Raw genomic sequence first — 26,747 nt, 5'->3', positions numbered from 1 at the left:
GGTTTCTAGAACGCTATCAAACTAGTAAGAATCCCAGTAATAATAAACATGCAATCACTAGTTTAAATAACAAAAGATAAGCACATGACCACCAACCCACAATGAAGAGTTGATAAAGTTTGGAGGGAAAAAAAAAAAAAAAAAAAAAGAAACCCAGGGAGAAACTAACTCCACCTCTAACTCACACTAAAGAGCCACATGTTTTAAAGCCAGCAATCTACTTGGAAAGGGGCAGGGAGGAGACCAGGGAGGGAGTGTGGGGTTGGGGAGGGAATGAGGGAGCGGGATACAGCTGGGACACAGAGTTAACAAAATGTAACTAAAAAGAAAAAAATAAAGAAATAAAAAAAAAAGAATTAAAAAAAAAAAAAAAAAAATAAAAAAAAAAAAAAAAAAGCCAGCAATCACTCTGTTATGTTGTCTAGGATGATTAAGTTCTCTCTCAACATCACTTCCCTGACCACACTTTACCCAAGCTCAGTTAACAAGGACATACAAAAGCACACAAAAGCCAACCATTCCTGTTCACTATCCAATTCCCATGGCATCTATGCCATCTTCCTTAGTAACCTCCATGCTGTCCAAAGTCCATTCTCTGCTCTCACTTTACTCAAGACAACTCTACTGATCTGATAGTAGCACACCTCCATGATGATTTTTCTCCAATTCCTATGCAAGTTCTTCCTCACTGACACCTGAAGCCCTCAAGTTTCCTAAACGCTGAAACCCAAATCGTAAAGACTATTTACATACGTAAGAGTTTGAAATACCATCTTGGAAACAGTTGTCTTCTACACTTACAGATCCGAGTTCTAGCTTTAACTAACATCTCCAAGGAAGTATAATTATTTTTTCAATTTCCTTAATACCTCCATTATACAAAACGTTTGTGGGGGGTTGAATGGGAATGGCTCCTGTAGGCCAGAGACTACATTTGAATACTTGGTACCCAGTTGGTGAACTTGTTTGGAAAGCCCTAGGAAATATGACCTTAATGAAAGTGTATCACTGGCAGCTGAGATTTGAATTTTCAAAAGATTTGCACCATTCCCATCATGCCCTCTGTGGCTCAGCTTGTGGATAAAGATGTGAGCTCTTGGCTACTGCCCCTGAGCCATGCCTGCCTGGCTGCTCATGGATGCTCATGGATTCTAACCCATTGTAACTATAAGCCCCAAATCAACCTTTTCTTCTCACAACAACAGAAGAGTAACTAACACAACTCTAACACATTTCACATCTACAATCTCTCCCATAGCTGGTTTCATTTGCTAGACTTTCTCATTTTTATGTTATCTAGTGCTCTGATCAAAAAATGCTCTCTGTGCTTCTGCTCTGCTTTCTATCAACCCTTCCATCCAAATCATCAGCAAACCTAAAATTTGTATCATTTTGTCTCTGGCTGTTACACTCCCCTCAGCATTTCCACTACTAGCACTCATGTCCTGCCTGCCACCATCTTGCATGCCATCTGCTCTAACAGTTAGGTCTTTCTACTTCCCTCCACCCCTGCCAGAGACTCCTCTAGACTTTGTCTGCCTAACAACTAAGAAATACAAATCTTACTCAGCAAGGAACTAACCTATTGTGAACCCTCTGGTTGTGCCTCAGTTAACTTAGAAGGCAAATCTTTCCAACTGCTTTCCCTCCACCCACATCATATATCATATATGATCTCCCCAACATTATCTCCCACCTGTGCATTCTTCCTGCCCTGATTTCCTTACTACCAATAAAAAAACTGTACTCTCAACACTCATGGCCCATCTGACACAGCTACTTCCCACTTCCAATCTTTTCCAAAATGGCTGGCTGCTTCTAACCCTTTACTTAAGACCTTGAGTGTTTCCTTGCCAGAAGCCCTTCCCCTAGCAACATAAATGATGCACCATCTTCTTTACTGAATCCATAGGCTGCTTTCACTGCATCATCAATGACATGCTCTATTCTTATCATTTTATTTAGTGGTAGAGGCAAAACATAGCTCAACTTTGTCCTCTCACTACTTCTACTCGCCTTTCACTAAGAATATTTCCTTAATGCACACCTTAAATTCTTCTTGATCTTTTAACATTTTATAACTACTATAAATTACCATAAGATAAAAAGAGTATTATTTTTTTCATAAATAAAATTTTTTTTGGTGATTATATATTATTTATCACCACTTAGGTTAGCTTTGATGCCAAAATTGTATCCCAGTTCAGAAAGTATTTTACATTTCATACAACATAGATAAACTAAATGAAGAGCATCCTAAACCAAGACAATCTGGATGTCAATACAGGAATAATTAGGGAACTACTTGGCTGCTATGAAGAATTTATATAATAAAAGCTTAGGAGTCATGTAATGAATTTTAATAAATATATTATCATTGAACACTACAAGCTAGATTATATGCAGTTTTAAAATGAACTGAAGAAAAATCATGATTACATGTATACATTTTGACACAGAAGAAACTACCTAATGTAACTGTTTAGACCTTAAAACTGAAATACAAATGTAATTATCAAATTTCATCTTTTACTTCCCCCCTTTGAGGGAAAAGAACTTACACAAAGCTCCAAGAAAAGGTTAGTTTCCACTGGCAGGTATGTTCTTGCCTACTGCACCATGTTATGCCTAGTGACGTAATCACACTGTAATTACATGGACTAGGCTATAAGCATAAGCTATGATCTTTTTTGTTCTCTGTTGTGTCGTGTGTTCTGTTCAACAACTACTAAACACTATTTTTCTTTTCCATTATATTTTTGCATGCATGTGTACATAAAAGAACTCATCAATAAACATTGCACTGTCCTATCCTATCAAACACTCCAAGCTCATCCAGTTGTCTAAAATCTTGGATTTCCTTACCTCCAAAACAAATTACCAATCCACAATACACTGTTACTATTAAACAATCTAAAACTGGAATTAAGAACAAGAGTCCAAATATAATACAACAAGGAACTGAAAATTAAGAAGAGCTCTACAGAACCAAGCTGCTATCAAATCCAATAGAGATTATGAATATTATTCAACGGAGATTGAACTGGTTATGGAGAATTCACAAACTTATAAACATATAACATAGGCATTACAGGACTGTAAGGAAAAAAAAAGGGGGGGGGAACAATAATAGTAAGTGGAAAAAATGTTACAGCCAGCTCTCTATTTAAAGTCAAATCTAATCTAAGGTTTAGGAAATGAATAAGACTGCTCCAAATCTGAGGCCAGCCTAGGCAAAAAGCTATATAGCCTTACCACCTCCTTTCCTCCAAAAAGGGAAGAAAAATAAGAAAGCAAAACAAAGAGAAAAAAATATGGTAGGTCAACCCTATTGACATGTGTCCCAGGGAGGACTTTTGTCTTATGAACAACCAGAGAGGGTTTAGTACTTCACAGGCAATTTCACATTTCTAAAAAAACTGGGTTCACTTTCTGTCAACACTCTATGCAAACCAAGGTCATTCTTGAAAAATAAATCTGATTATGGGAATGTGAAAATACCTGAAGAGATGAAACAAAAGAATGACAACGTACAGAGACAGGAAATGAATGTTTACCAGCTGCCTTTTGGTAAACATACTTACTTAGGCTGATGATGCTGTAGCAGCAACACCTCATTGTTATGACTTACAGAAGTCTTTTTACATAAAACACCAATGTCAGCCACAAGTGACTTTAATTCTGCAGTGGGAAGGCAGATATTTCTAATATTATGACTCACTGAGCAATGATTTAGGCGATAGCTTTAGAACGACCACTACCAGCACAAGGAAACAAAAAGTTTGGTATTTCTAGTCCAAATGTATCTTCAGCTCAGCAATGCAAAGGGCTTATATTACTACATGCAACACACACACTTTTAAAATCATCTTTAAAGAATATACAAACTAGCAGACAGATAAGACAAGGACAAGTGGTGGTACATGCCTATAATCTCAGCACTCAGGAAGCAGAGGCAGGACAGGATGATTACTCCAAGCTCAGGGGCAGCTATGGCTATACAGAAAGAATCTGAATCAAGGAAAAAAAAATTTTAACTGCAAATAACTGTGAAACATGAAAAATGAAATGGAGGATGATATGTAAACGAAATAAGGGATTTGAGAAATTAAAACTTTTTTTCCAAGCCAGGTACAGCGGTGTACACATGTAATCCCAGCACTCAAAGAGGCAGAGACAGGCAGGTTTCTGTGAGTTCAAGGCCAGCTTGATCCACAAAGTGAGTCCAGGACAGCCAAGGCTATACAAAGAAACCCTGTCTTGAAAAAACCAAAACAAACAAATTTCTTTTCCTATTTTTCAACACTTTTAAAAAGCTTTCTCTATAGTATTCTGTTCAACACTTTACAAAACAAACAAATTTAATTTAAACAAACAAACAAAAACAGCAGAGGGAGGCAAAGTCTCCATCTCTAACTCAGGACTCCACTTTCAAGGTTCAGGTGAAACGCTGAAGCCGTTGCAGTTAGACTAGGGTGGGGTCATTACACAATGTTGGAAAAGACACTGGAAATCAAACCTGGAGATCCACATCTGTAATCCCAGCAATCTTGAGGCTGAAGTTGGACTATAAGGAGTTGCAGGCCAACATGGCATCAGACTTCCTCCCAGAGCATATATAATGCAGTAATTTAATAGGATGCAAAATGATAGGAACCAGAAGTGAATGTGGGAGGTTAAATTTTCTTTTGATGACTTTTTGTTACAACACTGAACTACTTAACTGCTATACAGCTAATTTTATAAAACAACATAAAGATGAAGTAGGGAGAGCACTGCTTTGTGAAGAAAAAAATAAGGAATAACAGAGGCCGAGTATCAAAACATATTCAAGGGAAATACACAAATACACATACAAAATATCCTAAGGCTAAGAGATGGTTAGGTGCCTGCTGCTAAGCACAATGCCCTGAGTTTGATCACTAGCACCGTCTGACCTACATACGCACGTAGACACACATACATTACTTTTTGAAGTACTGTAGTCCATTGTGTATTTCTTTCCCAGAGAGCAAGGGCTAGTCCCTTTGCCTTTGGTGTAATTTAATTTTAGAGAATAAAAAATACATAGGATTTACTTGGTCCAAATCAGTCCATTAAGACAGATGTTTTTTTAAAGCGCCTTTACAGCTCTGAAGTTAGTTGATTAAGATTAACATATTACCACTACTAAAAAGTCAAATATAATTTAAATCACAAAACTTAAAATTCCAAACAAACACTAAATCTTCCCTACTGTCTGATATCTGAAAGCAGCCATTGTGTAGCCATTGCTAAATAGCGTTATTGTAATCTTAGTATTTAATTCCACTTTAATCTATTTAGAAAGAACTGTAATTCATCCCTAAAATATAAAGATATATTTTATTACTTAAGAACAATGACAAAGCACAACAAAGAGAAGCAGCTCAGAATCCCAGCACCGGGAAGGCTTGGAGTAGGACAACTAAACCCAAGAGGGTCTGACCCTTACAACAAGACCTCTGGACACACAGTGTACACCTTCAGGTGAGAGTGCTTACCCAGCACACTCAAGAGGTGTGTCCTTCACGTGCTAAAAACAGCAGCACATTTTAAGATTGTTTTATCTAAAGCTACTAAAAGAAGTCTACCTTGAAAAATAATTTTACAAAAGACTTAGCACTTACATACAGAAAACAAAATTCAAAATAAGAAATTGTCCAGAATAACATTTCCTGTTTATGCAGTTAAAATATATTACAAAGAAAGTAAATGTTGTTACTACAGACACATAATTTTACACTTGTGTTTTTGAAGCTTTAAGATTACTTTGGAACTAAAAACATCTTAAGAGTTTTCTATACGAACTAAAATCATATAAATCATATTTTTATATTCCGAAGTTACATTCTCAGTTAACAGCATTTTTAAAATAATGCACCTCTTCCAAAACAAAACAAACAAACAAAAAAACATCAGTACTGAGTTCTGTGGATGGAGAAGCTGCCTTCTAAACCAAAGCTAGATGTATCTTTTACATATTAAGTGATTGTTGCAATATCTTTCCTGTCATCATTAATATCATCCTACCTGTTTGGACCGGGGTCTACCAGGAGAAAATTTTCTTTTGGTAATAGCTGGTTTACCCATGCCAATTTTTGGAGTGACTGAGATGTACGTTGTTGGCATGATGCTTCCAGCAGCAGCACTGAGAGCTGAAGGGTAACTGTGCAGCATGTCACATGAAGGCAGATCTGAACAGAGTGTTGAGGAGGAAGACACATCTGCCTTGCTCAGGTCAGTTGCTGATGAAAATGGCGATTCTTCCTCTGCATGTAACTTTAGAGATTTATCTCCCTGGCATGAACTATCTTTGATACAACTGTCAACAGCAACAGTCATTTCAAAATCCACACACCCAGTGGGGAACTCAGAATTTTTCTTCTGTTCCATTTCCTCCTGCACTCTTTCTATCACCAAGGGTTCCTTAAAAGATAAGGAACTTTCACTGTGTGGGCATAGGAAGGCTTCTGGTGCAGCATACTCTGTGGATGATTTTGGAGGGCTTGGTTCTTCTTTAGATGCCATGTCAGGGTCCTCTGACAACTGCAGTTGCTCCTGCAGCACAATGGTCTGGTGGGGAGGGCCTTCACTGTTTTCTGTTACTTCCATTCTGTTTTCATCTTGATCTTCCTCACAAACATGCACCCCTTTAGAACATCCTTCTGTTTTTTTACTATCAATTTCATGAGAAATCTCATTTGCCAATTCAGGATTCATTTTATTGTCAGATGGTTCTACAAAATTTAGAATATGGGTGACGTTAACTCACATGCAAATTGCAAAATGTTTAACAATAAATAGGAATTATCCAGCTAACGTACAACTTGTAAAGTATTCGAGAAATAAAATTATTGAAATAATTAAAGCAAAATTTTCTTAATAGTTTATCAATCATGTGCCTTCTGAAAACATGGCTTATTAAGATCCTTAGAGTTAAAAGTAATTTCTGGTTAAAAAAACCCAAACAAACAAACAAAAAAAACCCAAAAGTCTCAACTACTAATATATTTCTATTATATACATGACACATTTATAATTTAAGCACTTACAGATTGAAAATTATGTATGCAAAGTTAAACTCTCTCTAAAGCAAGTAAAAAACAATAAGTGAAATGCTAAACTTTTAAAAGGAAGACTAGGTTAAAACATAAAGATACAGTGTAGACTCAGTTGTGATACTGCTTCTGATAGGTTTTCAAGCACACCAAGGCTTCCTTTGATTATTACCTATATAAATTAACATATTCAACACATATCCTAAATTATAACCCTTGTTTATGCTCAATGTCACAACCTTTGACATTAATCTTGACTACTCTATTAATATGTCAAACACTGAAGTATGTATGGACTGATAAACTTTAAACCAGAGTACTAATTTATTAAAATTGGGTGTGGTATCACATGCATTTAATTGCAGCACTTGGGAGACAAAAGCAAACAAATCTCTATGAGTTCAAAACCAACTTGATAAGCTACAGAGAGAGATCCTGTCTCAAAACACAAACAAACAAAAGTCAACCTAGCCTTATATACATTAGGGGTCTCAATTGGCATGAGGCCTGAGGGACTCTAACAAGACAGGGCTACTGAAAATGAGATAGATATTCCAAATGCCATTGAGGCTATATCAATGAAGACACTAGATACTTCATTTATTATTTTCAAATCTGTGATTAAAATTAATGTATTATCTGTTACAAAACCTCACATCTCACTCCTGCTGTAACGAAGACTATGTGAAGATAAAAGAAAAATGTCAAATAACAGACCCTTTGCAGACAACCTCTTTACCGTCATTCAGGTTGAGGAAAACTTTTACTGGACAATTGTCTTATAATACAATTAAACAATCTGAACATATAGCTTACCAGAAGTGAGGAGATCAACTGTGTCAGGGTTTTCTGGTGGATTATTTTTCTGGGGCTCTTCAGTACACACCTGAACTGCTACAAATAACATTATAAAATATTTAAACAAGGAATTAACACTTCTCTAACACTGCTGTCTCTATAGTAACCGAATATAAGTTTTACTATAAAATGCCAATTTCAAAATGAGCACAAAACAGACTGTTATTATGTTAGTTATATACAAAGATAAAATTAGGAATCTGTTTATGTACATATTTGCTATAACTTATTTTCTCAAGTTACATCTGAATGAAGTATAACTTTTAATGAGTTGTTAAATGTGGCTACTTAAAAATTAAAAACCCAACTTTATTTTTATATATTCATTCAAGGTATATAATTTAACATAAAGCTTCATCTACAAAAAAAAAAAAAACTTAGAAAAACTCATAATTTAATAAACAATTTCCCCCAATATGAAATTTTACTAATTATACAAGTTCAGTAAAGCTATTATCAATACTGTAAAACCTTAGTTAAAACATTTTTAAAATATCTCAATAGCACGACTAAGATAATGGAAAATTTTATTATATCAAATTATCTCGGCAAGAAATACCTCATAATCTGCAATAGCTTAGTTCACAATTATAAGAACACAATGGACTGCTTTTTAATGAAAATCACTTGGTCCTTAAACAATGTTACATATTCATTAGTAAGATTAGAGTACAACTGAACTATAAATACAGTTATGCCAAAGATGATTTTTCTAAAAGGTCCATCTACCACTGAGCCACATCTCCAGGCCTTTTCTAAATAAATTCCAAGAAAATACTTGCATATTATCTATTTTCTTCAAAAATATTAGCAGTCTTACCATCTGGAACAATTCCAGGGCTGGACTGGTGATCACTGCCATCTTTATTAACTGTCTGCTCCAGAAACACCACTTCATCTTCAGGACCTTCAATTTCCATTCCATTGGAATAATCTTAACAGAAAACGATTAATTTTTTACCTTGGAGTTTTTTTCCTTTTATTATCCAAACCAAGAACTAGGTCCTTATTTTAATGAGGATAAATTATCAATAGCAATGTCATAGTTTTTCTTTAGATTTTACTTTGTTAACCACATGCATGTTTACATTTAAATACATGGACATTATAACCAATTGCAAGGTTGACTGTGTGAATATTTAAAGCAAGCTTTACAGGCTGAGGGTATAGGTCAAAGGTAAAGAGACCCTAGATTCAATATCAAGCACCACTAAACCAAAAAACAAAAGACAGAATTTTTATATACATAAGATAACAACCATGTTCTTATTTTAAAATAACATTCTACTATTATATAATGATATGTTAGTAATTATGGTTTTTCTACTTAGGTCTTTTGTAGATGATAAAAAAAAGGACTTGCATAACACTGATTGAAAAAACAATCTGGTAAGTAGGTCTATTTTCTTTGCCCTCTTAGAATCTAGTTAATGTGTTTATAACAACAAGAAATTCATTTTAAAACAAACAAACGACTGACTACCTAAACAAAATTGAAGGCTTGTTCAGAAAAAGATAGGCTGGACTATGAAGAAAAAAACACAGGCCACAGCTAAAGAACTGTTGGTTCAAAAAACACTGCATGCTTCTCCATTCTATACCTGAAATACAAGTTGGAAAGAAGCTGGATTTTATTTTATTCACTTGATTTTGGTCACTGGAGTCAGATGACAAAAAAAAAAAAAAAAACACCAAACAAAACTCCCTAAAGCTGCAAAACTGAAAGCTAAGTGTAGCAGTACACACTTATAATCCAAGCATTTGGGAAGCTAACACAAGAGGTTAAAGAGTTCAGGGTTAACCTGGACTACTCATTGAAACTTTCAAATATAAAAAGACACAGAAAGAGAAAAAGAGAGGGAGGAAGAAGAGGCTTGTGAAACTAAAAATACAATGAGAGTCGATACAAAAGTTTATTATAAATGAAGCAATATGTTAATGATTAATCAACATATTGCTTTTCAAAAGGTGTACACACACACACACACACACACACACACACACAACTCTGTGCATATGTTTACCTGTAGGTAATTCAGGCATCTCTACTTCATTCCCTGGATGTAATGGATCTATTTCAACTCCTAAGTGTTTACAATACATGCAGATATATTCTTCTTTAAGCTGAGAATCCAATTCATGCTCAGTTGGTTTGTCACATTCTAAGTGAATCCATCTGCAGTGATAAGTATATTTATATAAAAACCTCTAACTTAAATCCAAATCAGTACCTAAGGAAAGGGAAGTCAATTGCTTAAAAAAAAGAGAGAATGGTTATAATAAGGTTAAAGATAAGAAAAAGTTGATTACAGTGGTTGGAAACATCTAAAAAATTCAAAGAAAATGACATTTGTAAACATCATTACAATTACATTGATATGTTTTTCCTTCTCTTTAGTTTTCTCTCAGTGCTCATTTCTGATCTTGCTATTCTTATCTTTTGCTTATCTGCTTCATTATGTCTATCAGATTAATTAAAAAACATAATATGCTATGTATTGTAAAGCATGCCTTTAATCCCAGCACTTGGGAGGCAGAGGCGGGAGGATCTCTGTGAGTTTGAGGCCAGCTGGTCTACACAGCAAGATCTAGGCCAACCAGGGATTAATGCTAAATCTCTATCCCCCAAAAAGTGGAAGGGGAGTGGCTGGAGAGATGACTCAGTGGTTAAGAACAGTGTCTGCTCTTCCTAAAAGGACCCAGGTTCAATTTCCAGCACCCACATGGCAGCTCACAACTGTCTGTAACCCCAATTCTGAGGGATCTGACACCTTCACACTAATGTACATAAAATAAAATATATATATTATTTTTTTAAAATCACATGCAGTATAATCCCAGCACTCAGGGAGGCAGAGGCAGGCAGATCTCCGTGAGTTTGAAGCCTGCCTGGTCTACAACAGGAGTCCAGGACAGCCAAGGCTACACAGAGAAACCCTATCTCGAAAACAAACAAACAAAAAGCATATTTCAATCAATTCTACCTTTATCAACACTCAGAATTAACAACACAGTAAAGAAAATGATCACAAGAACCAAGGGATCAAGAAGCAGCTAAATGGGGCCGCTGTTTCTTCTTACCTCTTACACATATTGCAGTGGAGCATGTCTGTCTGCAATTCTGGATGGTAGCACTTTCCACAAAAAGGACATAAATTATCCTGCTGTTGATAACAAGTGTCGCATATCAGACAGTTGTGATGCCACTGAGAACTAGATCGTGTGCCACACTCTATACATATTCTGCAATTCTAGACCAAGAAAAACAGAAACAAAAATGTTGCTATACATTTGTAATTGCAGTTCTGATGTAAATCTTTTGGAAATAAACAAAACATTTATGGATTATACATTACTTTTCACATCAATTTATTTTTGAAAAAGCAATGTGTCTTGAATGGTGGCTGATCTTACAAAACTGCACTAAAACTATAAGAAAGTTTTAGAGATTAAAGCTACTCGGAAAAGCAAACATGGAAAAAAAAAAAAAAACCAAAAACATAGCAAGCCAAATTCCAAAGATGAAACATAATCTACAACAAGGAAGCAATCAGTCTACCAGGGGATATACTCCTAGTGAAAACTGATTTTCCCTCTCCCTAAAGTCAACAATTCCAATAGCTCAGCTAGGGTAGGACGTAATGGCCCATGTCTCCTCTACACAATGGGTTCTGTATAGAGGTTATAGACAACCTCCAAGATTCAGTTCACTCCTGCTAGATTAAGCTAAGGCTTGGCAATAAGCGCCTTCACCCTCTCAGTAAGCTCACCAGTCTTCATAAATAAATAATTTTAATATGTGACACAGTCCTGATTATGACAAAAAGAGGTCAATGAATAAAAAGGAGTGTTACAGCTACAAAAGCAAGACACTGTTCCCAAGAAGTCATATCATCAAACAACAGCTTCTAAAACCTAGGAAAAACTTTGAGGACTGAAATATCCATATGATCTTAAAGTGTTTCCTTCCCTACTGTTGGATTATTAGATATAAAGAATAGAGAATCCTAACCAGGTAATTCCAACAGGGACTGAGAAACATCTGTGCATCCTGCCGTGTGTAATACCGTGAGACACCTGCACTACTCCAGCAATCTAACCATGAGGAAATAATAAAGACAAAATGAAGACATTTCTATATGGGGGGGGGGTGGACTAGGTTCTTTTAAAATGACATGTCAAAAAACAAGCGCTTCCAAAAACTCTTCAGATGAAGGAAACAAACAACCAAGACCTAACAATTAACTAGAATCTTTAACATCAACTAGATCTGCAACCTACCTGGGAAAGGGGATACTATGTGCAACATTACATCACTCAAAATAGAGGGTAAAACAGATGAAATTGTACTGACATAAGTTTCTGGAGTTGTAGCAAAATTGTGTTTATGGAAGAATATTCATTTAGGGGCATCATGCCCAAAAAGAATATTCTTATATTTTTATAGACTGAAATATCCAAAGCTAGAAAGGGTATTGTATAGATAATCGTCAAAAAGTGGAGTGGGCAGGAGGGTAGCTCCTTCACAGAATCAGTCAAACAAACAGGGAAACTCACCTGAGTAAATACATACAACAAAGATTAGAAACCTGCCTTATTCTGCACCAGTGGGAAGTGCTTCTTCTAGACCAAAACCCCTAAAGGGAACACCTACTTGCCTCTGTGAGGCCACAGACAATGAGCCTTCTACTGTTAAATACATGAACAAATTATAACTAAAGACTACAGAGGACATTTTTTTGAAAAAAGATTCAGTATCATGAGTTGTTCATCTTCCAAACAGCTCAAAGAATAACCCTTCCAATCGAAAGCTGTGACAGCAATGAGGGTGTGCATTACAGCATAAGCAAAGTGCAACTGGCCTGTGTAAATCCCCAAATACAATCACCAGCAATAAGAAAAACACCATGACAGCTAAGTGGATACTGTCTTAATGCTGAATGTGATGCAAGGGCTCTTTAAAATTTCCATCTCATAATGACAAGTATCACAATGAGGGAACTAAGCATTCTAAAGCCTCACTAAGGCAGTTAGGTATCCCCTTTAGAAAGTTCTAGACTAGAAGAAGTGCTTTAAAGATCCCATCTCCATGGTGAGCGGTAGTGCAGGCTTTAATTCCAGCACTCAGGAGGCAAAGGCCAGCCTGGTCTACAGAGCAAGTTCCAGGACAGCTAGAGTTGCACAAAGAAACCCTGTTCCAGTATCCCTATAAGTTTGAAAAATAATGTACCAGTGGTATACTCAGCAATAACATCTGTAATTATCATGCTGGAGGAGGGTGGCAGAATATGATAGCGATCAGATCAAGGAGAACGAGGCAAAAGAAAGTGAGGGCAGATTGGGGAATACGACATTTCATAAAAAATTACTAAGATAATAAAAACAACAGCCAGGACAATAATGATTTAATAGCAAGAAGCAAAAAGTATCTAGCTGCTAGTAAGTCTAAAAAGAAAATAAAGAACTGAATATGCTGTGAAACACAAGGAAATATGCCAGGCAGTGGTTGCACACAGCTTTAATCCCAGATTAAGGAAGCAAAGGCAGGTGAATCTATGTGAAGTTGAGGCCAGGCTCATCTATAAAGTGACTTCAGGACAGCCAACGCTACACAAAGAAACGCTGTGTTAAAGAAGGGAGAAAAAAAAAACCCCAAAACACAAAACACAAACACACAAGGAAATATTTTAAAATATTAAAATGACAAAAGCACCTCTCCAGTCCTGTGAATGGCCTCATTATAGACTCAGTGACCAAAGGCTCCAGCCATAACTAACTAATCAGTACAGTGCAACTATCAAGGCCTGAAAACAATTATAAATTACCAAAAGTAAAGATCACAAAGCTTTCAAACAGAAGAATAAAAATTAAATTTAAAAATATAAATAAATGACTAATTAAATGGGGGGCAACACACAGAGGGCTACACTGTGGAATAGATCCTTCCCCAGAGCCATGTGGGTTCTGAGGATTAAACCCCAGTCTCCATGATTGTAATGCAAGGGCCTTTACCCACTGATCCACCTCATAGGTCTCAGAAAAACTGTTTCTAGACTGTAAAGTTTGTGGCAGGGTGGAAAAAAGTTTCCTTCAGAAAAATTTGTATTTTTTTTTTTTTTTTTTACAAATTAGTAAATAAAGACTTAAAAAAATACAAAACAAAACTGAAAGCGTTGTGAACTTGGGATTTACAGAAAAGACACAAAATCTTTCTTAACATGTAACCCAGGCTGGCCTAAAACTGGTGATTCTCCTGTCTCATGCAAGTATGTTACCACCATGCTAGGAAAAACATGTATTTTGACAATGAAAAGTAAACAAGGTTTATAGTTTAATTTGACCAAGCCAAGAAAAAAAAAAAAAAGCTACCATTTTAATTTCAACTGATCTAAACATTTAGCTACTAAATCATTTAAATGCACATTTGAAATGGCATAGAAGGCTATATAATAGAAGGATGTTAAAATATAACATTAAATTGGTGAACAGGCTATTTGCTCATATTACTAGGTAAAGGTTCAAAGGGGGAGTAGAGATAGGGCTAGGGAGCAATTACACAGGATAGAATAGTTTTTCACTAATAAAACATTGGCCCAACCTGTTTGCTAAGTTTAGTTAAGGGAGAAAGACAAGATATTGATAGAACCAACAGAAGTGATGAACTTTACTAATTTCGAAATCAGCTAGTCAAAATATAAATAAAAGGGGGTTTATTTATTAAGAATATAACAAGCACAAACACAGTTTTAAAAATCACTATTACAGGTGTGGAAGTATTTGCTTAAAAGCCTATACCATGCCACAGGCCTGCTACCCCAGCACTCATGAGACTATGGTAAACTATAGATTAACCACCAGCACCATCTATACACCAAGTTCTAGGCCAGCCAGAACTACATGATGCATACCTGTCCTCGAAACAAAGCAAAAAAGAAAAAAAAACAAACAACCAAAAAACAACAACAACAACAACCAAAAAAAAAAAAAAAACTTCATTAATTACATTCTGGGTGCAACAGAAGTGTGAACTCATTTCCATACATAAGGTCAGGATCACACCCAAAGTTATAGTTGGCTCAAGTGCAAGCAAAGCTGTAATCAAAAGAAAATTTATAGCCTTCAATATTCTGTTTCTTTCAAAAAGAAAAGAAATTGTTAATTCACCTTTGTATTTCAGAAAAGCTGTGATATGTAGTGAAGATCAGAGTATATATCCAAACACTATGGTTTTCTCCTTAGCTGGATCACCAAGAGAAGAGGGAACAGCCTCTGATCCAGGCAGAGAAGGAACTTCAGCCCAAAGGCTCCACCTTCCAGGTAGCCACACCTGAACAGACTTACTTAGATCTTGTTCTCCAGGTGATAAGCCCTTCTATTCACACTCCACTGCTCACATCTCACCACTCCAGCTACTACCTAATAGGGTTCACTGGAGCTCTATCTAAAAACTGGATAGAATGCAGCCTCCAATTCCAGGTGCCAATCCTCCCCAACAAGAGGACTATTTCCCTCTGTGCTTCCTCACTGCACCACACTTACAGCCTGGGCACTTTCCTTATTAGCACCCTCACTATTCTCAAACAGTGTGAAAGCTCAAGAAAGCCATCCGCAAGAGATCTGCTTGAGGCAGGTTGGTGCTTCCCTCACACAGTCTACCACTCTCCCTCCTGCTCTGATGAAAACCTTCCCTGCTCTGTTGGGTGAGTTCCTCATGCCTTCAGTTCCAGATGCTGCCTCCACAGCATCACGACATGCCTCCAAACAAATAATACACTGGACAATAAAGCCAGGAGTAGATACACCAGAATCCCAGTTTTTAGTGGGCCAATAGGACAAGAACATGAGGCTGCAGGAAAGTCAGAGATGATAACTCTACCAAAAACGAAAACAAAACAAAAAACTTAAGAACTGGGACTTTGTCAAGGAAATATTAAAGCTGGTAGGCAAGATGATACACCTGTGATCCCTGCAATAAAAGCTGAGAGAGCACAAATACTAAGGCAAACTGAGCAACAAAACGAAGACCTGGGGAAACAAAGTGGGGGAATGAAAGGTAAAATAATAAAGAGGGGGATGAAAATCAAAATTAAAATAAAACTTAACAACTCATGTCAGGGATGTCACAATGCAGACTACTGGAGCTGCATTTATTTACATTGTCCTGGATGCTATCAAAAATGTAAGAAAGAAAAGAGTTTTGTTTTTTTATTGTCGCAAAAAGACCAGTCATCTGGACACCACAAGAATATGACACTGCAGTCAGTGTCATAATCTTCATATCATACTCCTGTCTTGCACATACCTACTTACAGCAGATCCATTGCCAATAGCACATCAACAAACTTCAGTGCAAAACTGTGGCAATACTGGACTGATAGGCCATTTGTTACAGATTCATGGTATTGAATCTATGAAGCAAAGTTTTCACACTGTTGTATAACATCACAAGGTTAAGTCTACAGACCCATTTTAAACTTGGTCTAGCTATCACCCTCCCGTTTCAGCTTGTTCCTGATTTGGTGCTGTGTCCAGAATGCTAATGTTCATTCTGGTGCTTGAAAAGAGTTGGTACACTTCATATAAATAAGATTAACTGGCCGCTTGATGGAGCTCACTGTAACTACAAGGAACCCAAAGTCCTGCCCCTCCACCACTGGCATCCTCACCTCCAGAAGGCCTCCAGTCTGTTTCAGAGATCAAACTCAATAAAAATGTTTGGTGTGTGTCACCCTGGTTTATTTCTGGGAACAGCAGAATGTTGCGGTTGATAGAATGAAGCATAACAATGAATGGGTACCTTGGCCTGTTACCTATAATCTACAGGAGAGGAGTGACCACTGTATCAATTATCAGCCTCCCATGGTGGAAAAACATGTTGTGCTCAGGAAATCACCAGAGTCTGAAACTATGTTCTGACATGGCAGCTACCATATAAAATACGTGAAATGTGGCTGGCAAAACTTTCAATTTGATGTGTTCTGTAGGTTTTTAAAAACAGAAATCAGATGTGAAAAATTAGAAAGAAAATAAAGTTCTCAACTTTACAGTGATTGCCAATGGGTTAAATGAAATACAGTTTTAAATTATCTAAACATGATTTGTATTATATATATATTGGACATCACTGGTCTAAAATATCTCAAAGTAAACAGTTGTGGAAATAAAAATGTTAAGTCTAGTGTCCAAAAACAACCTGTTGGCATTTTGTAGTCTAATTAAACCAAATTAATAACCAGAAGTATTTTTTTTATTATCAATACTCTTTTCTTACACAAAAACTTTGTATATTCTCTGCAGCAAATTATTTAGTCAAAGTACTGGATTGGAAGATACACCATCTTTTTAAGTGACATACATTTTTAAAGACAGAAGATCTGAATGTCTGTCTACAAGTAGAGATAATTTACCTATCCACTAAACCTTCACCAACTATAAATCTAAAATTTATACTTAGCTAGTATACATTTCAAAAGGAGAATATGGAGAAATGTAATGGCTATTCAACTGTAATGTAATGGCTACATAACTTTAAAATTTTTAGTAATGTTTGTTAGTATCTTCCAAGAGAAAAAAAATAGTTACTTTTACTGAATGAGCTGAGAATTTAAAGTAAATTCAAATTTCTACTTTCATAGAAAGGATTTTAAAACTTTGTGCTTCTGAGTACGTAAGGCATAAAAAGTTATTGCTTACTTGGTACTACAAAAAGGAATAGTCCCTAAGTAGGTAGAGCTGTCAGTCAATTGACAGAGCTTATAGACAGTTATGGAATAGGCTTAGTAAATTCCTGACAAACTTTAAAGTGACCAGCATTGAACAAACACCTCCAGGTCTTGAGAAAACAGATAAAAAGAGCAAGTCCTATCCTGCCACCTTCAACACAAAGCAGATGGTTCTCTCAAAGAATGGCAATAAAGTGAAGGGCCATTCTGCCATCAACAAGTCACCCGGCAACATTCACAAGGCCATCAAGAGTGGGTTGCAGGGGTTGGAGAGATGGCTCAGTGGTTAAGAGCAGTGTCTGCTCTTCCAAAGGACCGGGGTTCAACTCCCACCACCCACATGGCAGCTCATATAACTGTCTATAACTACAGTTCCAGATGTTCTGAAACTCTCACACCAATGCACATGATATAAAATTAAATAAGTTTAAAAAATCAACAACAAAAATTCAACAACAGTAGGTTGCAAGAAGTATGCCCTTTGTGCATTAGAATGAATGAATGAATGAATGAATGAATGAATGAATGAATGAATGAATACATGGATAAATAAATAAGACTGACTGTAAATTTGTCCAAAGCAAATGGAAACTCAGGTGAATGTTGATAACAGGCTCAACAAAGCTGTCTAAGCAAAAGAAATAAGAAACAATAGTCCATACTATATCCATTTACATTTGTCCAGAAAACTTAATGAGACTGGGGATTCACCAAACAAGCGCTATAATTCAGTGACCTATAACCCTGCTAACACATTCAGGCAAACAGTCAATATGGATGAAAACTGCTAAGTGTCAAATAAAAGTATAAAACTGAAAAGAGGAAAAGGGTTATGTAAACAGATCTTCGAAAGTAACCTATCAGATCATAATATAAGTAATTAAAACAATCGATAAAATAATCATAGAACTTGTCTAAGGTCCCAAACCAAGAGACCCTGATATAATAGGCATACTTCCAGCACTGAATAGAAGGCAAGAGGCAGTCGGCTGATGACTTCAGGACAGCCTGTGTAAAACAAGACTCTACCTCAGAGACAGAGAGAGACATTTAAAAAGTATCTAAAACATAAACATCAGAGCCAGTAATCACTTATTTAAAACTACCTACCTACCATAGGGTAGGAAGAACCTCAAAATTGCATGATTCTAAGTAATTAACACCAGTGTACAGGTAAACACACAGAAACAGGCACAATAATATAATACACTTGTATGTACAAGTCCAACAGTTGTAGAAACCTAATGAAAGTGGTAATCAATCTAAACACAATGTATCTGGTCTCTGAGCTTTAAGTTAATAAATTTTAAAGGGTATATTTTTCAGTTTCATCATACAGAGAATTTCCCTACTTCAGAAGGTATCTGGAAATACTGATAAGTAACATAAAGTTATTTTATGAAGCATCATACAAAAAATTAGTTGATAAATTCATACCGTATTTTAATAACTGTCCCAATTTATAAACAATCCAAATGTTTGCCAACAGGTGATTCAGTAAAAACAAAAAGGAGAAACAGTCAAAAAGGCCTTCCCAACAAATATAAACTATTTAAAGGCATTCGTACAAATTTCTATAACATGAACAGTAATCAACAATGAGAAAAGCAAAGCTACCTGGAGAATGACAAAGAAGCAACTATACAATCAAGAAAATTTCCAAGAGGCATCAGGAATTTTTTTCAAGCAATGAAAAGAGCTCATTATAATAACTGATAGTAAAATGTAGGTGTCAAAACACAGACTTTTAAAAATAGTTCCTATATATAAATTTATACATCAAAAAATCAATAAGCTGATCTTGTAAAGGTGATAATAATAAACTTGAACAGGAATATTTTGTCAGCTCTCTATGCAATTCATATAGAGGATATATAAAAATGAACAAAAAAATGACTTACTTTGCATTTCCAGCCATTGGTTGGTACTGATTTCATAACAGGTTGAAGACAAAAAGTATGATACCCCTTGTCACACGTATCACACACAAGCATCTTGCTATCTTCTCCCGATTGTCTAAAAATTAAGATAGTCATTATCCTTAAACCTATGCAATCACACCAGTATACATGAAAACAATCAGTACATAAAACTGTAAAGTCCATAAATACTTCAGTGTCTCTTCTGTCTTCATATAGAATAGGAAAGAGACTACCTTTCTTCATGAATCCAGAAAGACCATCCTACTTAAAACTTTCTCCTATTGTTAGCTTTCCTTAGTCATTTTACAATCCTATAGAGATGTTGAAGCAACTTTCATCATTGTTTTTTTGTTGTTGTTGTTTTTTAAATTCTAGTACTCATCCTTTAGGGGGAGTGATAGCTGCTAGCTATGCGGTGTTGAAAGAACCTAACTTTGATGGGAGAAGCTGGAAAGACATGTGCATGTAAGCAAAGGGGACAGAGTCTGTTGTAACATTTGTGTGACATCACACATCAGATCATATTCTGATCTGTCATTTGTATCCACATTGCTGTTTTCTAACTTATGTCACCCTCAAACTAAGTTTTGGGTGTAAAACAGGAGTGAAAAATCATCAAAGATTACTGTGAGAACTAAATAGAGTGCTGGTTCAAAAAGCTTGGAATGTCCCTTAAATAGTATGTGCTAAATATTTTTTTATGGGGCTTAAAAAAAATTAAAGTCCAAGGAAGGCCACAGGGATCTATCTTGCCAATGACCTATTCAGCCTATCCCACCCCAAGCCTCTAAATAAAATGGTTTGACACACAACACCGCACAACTCTGCTGCTGCTAACCAACAACAACAACAACAACAATAATAAAAGAAAAACAGGACTGGCAAGATGGCTCAGCAAGTAAAGGCATTTGCTGCAAAGCCTGACCACCTGAGTCCAATCCCTGGAGCAAAAGGAAAGAACTAACTCCACAGAGATGTCCTCTAGTACAGAAACACACATACATACATTCACACACACACGTTGTTTGCACATGTTGCCCACTACTACCAAAAAATGAATTTCTAAACACTGAATTATTAAAAAAGAAAAAAACTGTTAAAATTAGGAGTTACAATTCAAAGTCTCTCTCCAAACACTGTTTTACACCAAAACAGGGCACCCACTCTGCATAATAATCTGTCTCAATGCTTAGCAAATCATTATGATTCTTAAGATACAAAGAATTTAGGACACATGAAAAAAATGGAAATTATAAAAAGAGTTGAAGAGTTATGAAGCAAACTTAGGAATAAGTAAATAGGCAAGAAGATGTGTCACCAAGACCTCCAGTTATAGTTCAGTTTAACAAACTCTACAAAGTTTTATCTTTGACCTTTTCAACTACATGAATGGATTTGAGGCACTTCACAAGAAATGAAGTACACACCAGGCGAGGTGGCGTGCACCTTTAATCTAATCACTGGGGAGGCAGAGGCAATTACTAGAAGTAATTGTCTTTCAGACGAACATCAGGATTTTATCAAGGCAGTAGTAATAGAAATCGTCATCCTAGAACAGAAATTCAAACATAGCACTGTTCTGGAGGTTCAATGTGCATAACCTATTTCTGCAGTTACCGCTTTAGTATCCTATTACATCTCTTCCCAATTCCTCTCAATAAAACGTTTTGCTCTTCTGATCTTTATTCTAACATAATATCGTTTATTAACAATTGTGTTTAAGCACGGTGAAGTTTTTAGATATGCTTCAAGTTAACAGAAGTTAGTAAACGTCGTGGTAGTGTAGGACATGGTGAATTAGGATGATGATAGCTTAAAATATAGAAATGGCTTTTATACATATAAGCTTTTAACACCTACCACCAAGGTTTCACTGAAAGTCAATAGAAACTCTTGAGCTGAAATTTGAAACTTACTTGCAGTTCTGGCACACTTTGCACTCAGGACACTGCCAACCCGCACGTTTTAATGGAGTAACAGCTATATCCAGGCACATCCCATGATAATGCTGACCACAAGTAGTACAAAAGAATTGATCTAAGAGATCTCCCGGGCTGTCACACACTGCACAGTTTGCATCTTCCTTTGCTATAATAAACAGCAAAACAATGAAATTGTTGTATTAAAATTTAATATTTTTCTAAGTTAACAGTTTAAAATCACTTAAAGGGGATTTACATAAAATCTCCCAGACATATGAAGCTATCCACAGTCACAAAGTCAGAATAAGTTTGCACTAATACACTACAGTGTATTATAATTTAAATTTAACCATATGAAATGTAATCATGTAATTCTGTAAGAATTTCTGCCTATATCTAATTGAAACTATAAGCAGTTCTTATTTAGTTTCATACTTTTAGTAACAATGGCAATGCTGGTCATTTAGTTGACACTCAGTACATGCATTAGAAAGAACAAAAAACAGGGTGGAAGGAGGGAATAAAAAAATCATCACAGACACTTGTAGCATTAAAATAAGTATTTTATTGATATTAAATTCTAGGAAACCTAAAATCAAATAATACAAAATTAGAATGTTAATATTAATTAGATTGATGTGTTTCTTAACTGAAAACAGACTACTCCAATCAACTTAGGAATTTTTTTTTAATATCAAAAAGTATCTTATGTAGAGCATTACTGATGGAAGATATACATATATTCACATTTGAATACAAAAATTAATACACTAATTGTATAAACTATATTGATTTCATTACAAAAGTATTAATATCAACATACTTATAGACACCACTCATGCTTGAAATGGATTAAAAGAGTGCTATCAGTTCATTTACTATTTAAAACAAAACAAAAAGAAAATATTGTGCTTTGGCCCAACATACAACTAAATCTATGTACATTACAATATAGGAAGAGAAACAAGGTATTCTAAAAAGCATATCAACTCTAATAATGTAAATATGCCAATATAACAAATTTAACAGGCAATGTTTTCTCTTGGCCAATCCAATCTAATTTATTTTTGACCTTCTTTGCAGGTCAAGCATCATGAAACTGAGTGGTAATCTATTCCTTTTACTTACACCAGAAGTCAAGAACACTTTCCTGCTAAGGGCTATATAGAAAACAGGTTTTATAAGTCATAGCAGTCTCTGTCATACAGACTTTGTTTATTTTTACTTGAAGTCTTTTAAAAACATGAACACAATTCCTAACTTGGAGGAAATTAAAAAAAAAAAAAAAAAAAAAAAGCAAGTCCTAAGATTTGGACAGAAGTCTAGCTACACAACCACCTTTTACTTTAATAAGTACAAGGCTACTTTAATAAGACTACCAATAACCACATGAAATCCAACAGTTACTTTTTAGACTGTGCCATATTGACACTTAGCAAAATTTACACTACTCCTCATCCCCACATTTACATTCCCTTTCCATGGCAACTCAATTTTTCCTTAGGGTCCCTATAGCATATGGTGTGAACTGTACCTCCTTAACCACTTCGAATACTGGATACTCTAGAATCCATCTTTATCTTTCTTATGAACTCAGCACTTCTGCTGTGCTTGTATGAACTTCTTTGATGTTCACAAAATGCTGATACTCGAGCTCGAGAGATGGCTCAGTAGTTAAGAGCACTAGGTGCTCTTCCAGATGACCTGAGTTCAGTTCCCAGCAACCACACAGTGGCTTACAACCATCTATAATGAAATCTGAAGCCCCTTTCTGGCACTCAGGTCTACGTGCAGATAGAGCACTCACACATACAGAAATAAAAAATTATATGAAAAATGCTGATACTCCCAAATTTATATTACCAACCTATACTTATAAGCTTCAACCACTTTATCAAGCCTTACACAGCTCAACACCAGATGTTCTAAAAACACTAAAACTTAACATCTTTAATAAATTATTTATTTAAAAAATCTTCCTTTTTCTCAAAAGAAAGGGTAAAACTAGAAACTTTAGCATCGTTTTACTATTAAACCCTCCCCATCCCAGATCAATTTAACAGATCAATTCTTTCTATTATATTTTCTATATATTTTCCTTCAATGTTTACCATTTAGCCCATAATGTTTTCTTAATATTATAATATCTTCTAAGTAAAATCATTCCTGCTTATGATTCTATTCTCTGTAAATCATCATCTGAACATGCAAAGTACAGTTTCAAAATCCTAAGTGTAATCATCAGAGCCAATCAAAACAGCCAGCAAGGCAGATTAACTAGCAATGGTACTTGCTGGCTGACCTAAACTCAATCCCTAAAATCCCTATGGTGGAAGGAGAGAGCGAACTACAACACAAGTGGTCCTCTGATTTACATGCATACATACACAAAGATACACACACACACACACAAACTCTGGAGCTAGAAATGATCGCATATGTTTGTAATCTCAGCAGCGTTTTAAGGTTGGCCTCAGCTACACAGGTAGAAGAGAGTTGGACTGAATTCTGTAAGACACTTATAAATTATAGCAGAAGTACCACAATTTACACACACATATTAATCTTAGTGCCTCCATTTTAACCTAAAGAAAAGATGGAATTTAACTGAATGTTCCTTTTCTCTACATGTTTGAAAGAAACTAGTAATAATTTCCTTTTTAATAGAGCATGAGGTGTTTTTCTTAATATTAAGAAAGAGTGCTGATATGCACCCATAAAAAAAAAAAAAAACTATGCTCTTCAAAATGAATCTTTAATTTTTGTCACTCTAATTTTTTTAGAAAAAATGGAAAGCAGCTGACAATCAGATATTCACTTTAACTTGATATGTGTTTTCCAGGAACATGTTAAAATTTTAAATCTGTAAAATTGCCTAGAGTTTGCTATTCTACTGCTCTAATTTGCCATGTAGTGGCTGATATATTTAATCCAAATTGAGGTGTACACTAAGTATAAAATGCATATGGAGTTCCAAACTCTTAATAAGAAAAAAATTTGATGTCTAAAACTTTTATACTGATTACATGTTGAAATATTAATACTTGTAAATACAGTAATTAAAAAATGCTAAAATTAGTTGTGAATATTTTTTATTCATTCAAACATGCTATCAAAATTTTTAAAATTATTTATATTGCTCCCATTATGATTCTATCACCAATACAATACTATACACTCAAACTTGCACTACAACTTTAGATACCAGGGTTGAAGAGACTGCTGTTTATTTTGTACTGTTTTCTCTGAAACCCCTTCATGACAGTCTTGTCAAAGAAACACCTCATAGGCTAGGGTCAGATGGAAGGGGAGGAGGACTGCCATTATCAGGGGACTGCAGGAAGGACATGGGAGGAGAAGAGGGAGGGAAGGAGGGATTTGGAGGGGGCTACACCTGGGATACAAAGTGAATAAATTGTAATAAATAAATTAAATTGAACAAGTGCTATAAAACAAAATATATATATATATATATATATGATTTAAACCCATATAGCAAAAGACAGATCTTTGGTTATTGATAAGAGTAGAAAGGAATTATCATGTTCTGTGTGCATTAAAACTCAAACACTAGTAGAAAAGGAAAGCAAAAAACACCACTGCAGACAAAAGATAAGTAAGATAGTTGGGCAGTGAAATAGCAACACTGGGATGTCTATCCTACCATAAGGTCTACAGAGTTCACAAACAAGGTGCCAGGAAGTGTGTGATGCTCCTAGAGATAATGTTCGGACCAGCACTGTAGAGACTCAACTTTAAGTTCTCCCACTGACTGTGTTCTTCTGTAAACGACACTGAGTACTATTTAACCTTTAAAGTAATTGCTTTTTTCAGTTAATAATACAGTTAAAAATGCTGTATACTCATTAATTCTTCTACAATGGTGTTTTAAACTTGTTTAAACTTAATAATTTAAAATATGCAAACTGAGTTTTGGAGAAAATTACTTTTTTGAAATTAACACCAATCAAATTACTGGTTATAGATTCCTACTCAAAAAAAAAAAAAAAAAAAAAAAAAAAAAAGCCTGTAACAAACCAGGTGTAGTGGCACATACTTATAATCCCAGCACTTAGAAGGCAGAGGTAGGCAGATCTCCTATGAGTTCCAGGATAGCCAAAGCTACAAAGTGAGATCCTGACCTAAGAAAAAGAGATGAGACCCTTCAGCAAAAATTTCTTAGAGCACTGGGATTATATACTATCTTTTTGGTTTGGTTGTCCTTTTTTTTTTTTTTTTTAAAAAAAAAAAAAAAAAAAAAAAGAGACAGGATGCCTCTGTGTAACCATGACTGTCCTGGAACTCACACTGTAGACCAAGCTATTCTCAAACTTGGAGATCCACCTGCTTCTGCATCTCAAGTGCTAGGATTAAAGGTGTGTACCACCACTGACTAATAATGATTTCTTACTCTTGAGAATTTCATACTATTACCTTTTAATGCAAGCAAAGCAATTCTCCAAATTCACACATGGTGCTGTAAGGAAGTGCCTCAGTGAATCTGTACCTGCATGTGCAGTACACTTACATCGTTCGGGAGCTTGGTCAATGTGCTCTGGACAGAGAAGGAAGAAGTGACTGAAGTCCTGAAAGGTGCCTGCTCCTGCAGCACATGGGTAATGGTACATCTGGGTACATTTCTCTTCACAGCATTTGATAGTGGCTCCAAGGTGTTTGCAAAATGCACATCGCTACAAAGAGAAAAAGGAGAGAAATCACTTTACAAAACAGTGAGAGAGAGTAAGAAGATATAAAGAAACACTTGTACCTTACACTACTAAACATCTGAAATCTGTACACACAAACAAGGCACCAGTTAAAAATACTAATAATTCCGGAAACCCAGTTCATTCATATTCTACCAATTCAGATTAAAAAGTTAGTAATTCACTTTACCTTGTTAAAAATATTGAGCTAAAGTGGATTTTGTTGCTGTCGTTGTTACATTAGCAGAACAATTTCTGACTGTTTTTTGGGAAGGGGGATTGTTGTTGTTTTTTTTTTAGTTTTATCAAGACAGTCTGTTCTGGATTCACTTTGTTGGCCAGGCTGACCTCTAACTCACAGAGATTTGCCTGCCTCTGGCTCCTAGAGGTAGAACAATTTTTAAAGCAAGTTTAGGGAACTATGGATGTTGGTACAGTGCTTCCAAGATACATGAAACCCTGAGTTTGAAATCAGCAAAACCACAAGAGCATATGTATGTATGTATGTATGTATGTATGTATGTATGTATGTATGTAT

General features: G+C 35.6%; 1 protein-coding gene across 12 annotated transcripts in view; it reads right to left on the bottom strand.

Moving 5' to 3' along the window:
• Positions 1-26,747, bottom strand: part of Kmt2c (lysine methyltransferase 2C) — a 224,138-nt gene that overhangs the window by 96,767 nt on the left and 100,624 nt on the right. For all 12 annotated transcript variants that reach the window (XM_055612928.1, XM_055612931.1, XM_055612930.1 and 9 more), the window contains exons 7-14: positions 26,032-26,194; positions 21,498-21,669; positions 19,561-19,675; positions 11,019-11,188; positions 9,962-10,113; positions 8,758-8,871; positions 7,896-7,973; positions 6,052-6,758 (exon numbers count right to left, since the gene is read on the bottom strand). In XM_055612928.1, the coding sequence (XP_055468903.1) occupies positions 6,052-6,758; positions 7,896-7,973; positions 8,758-8,871; positions 9,962-10,113; positions 11,019-11,188; positions 19,561-19,675; positions 21,498-21,669; positions 26,032-26,194 (1,671 nt within the window). The remainder of the gene's footprint in view (positions 1-6,051; positions 6,759-7,895; positions 7,974-8,757; positions 8,872-9,961; positions 10,114-11,018; positions 11,189-19,560; positions 19,676-21,497; positions 21,670-26,031; positions 26,195-26,747) is intronic.

Source organism: Psammomys obesus, unplaced genomic scaffold (assembly GCF_907164565.1).
Source record: "Psammomys obesus unplaced genomic scaffold, mPsaObe1.curated_primary_1811, whole genome shotgun sequence".
Lineage (NCBI taxonomy): Eukaryota > Metazoa > Chordata > Mammalia > Rodentia > Muridae > Psammomys > Psammomys obesus.
This window is presented reverse-complemented; position numbering and strand designations above follow the sequence as displayed.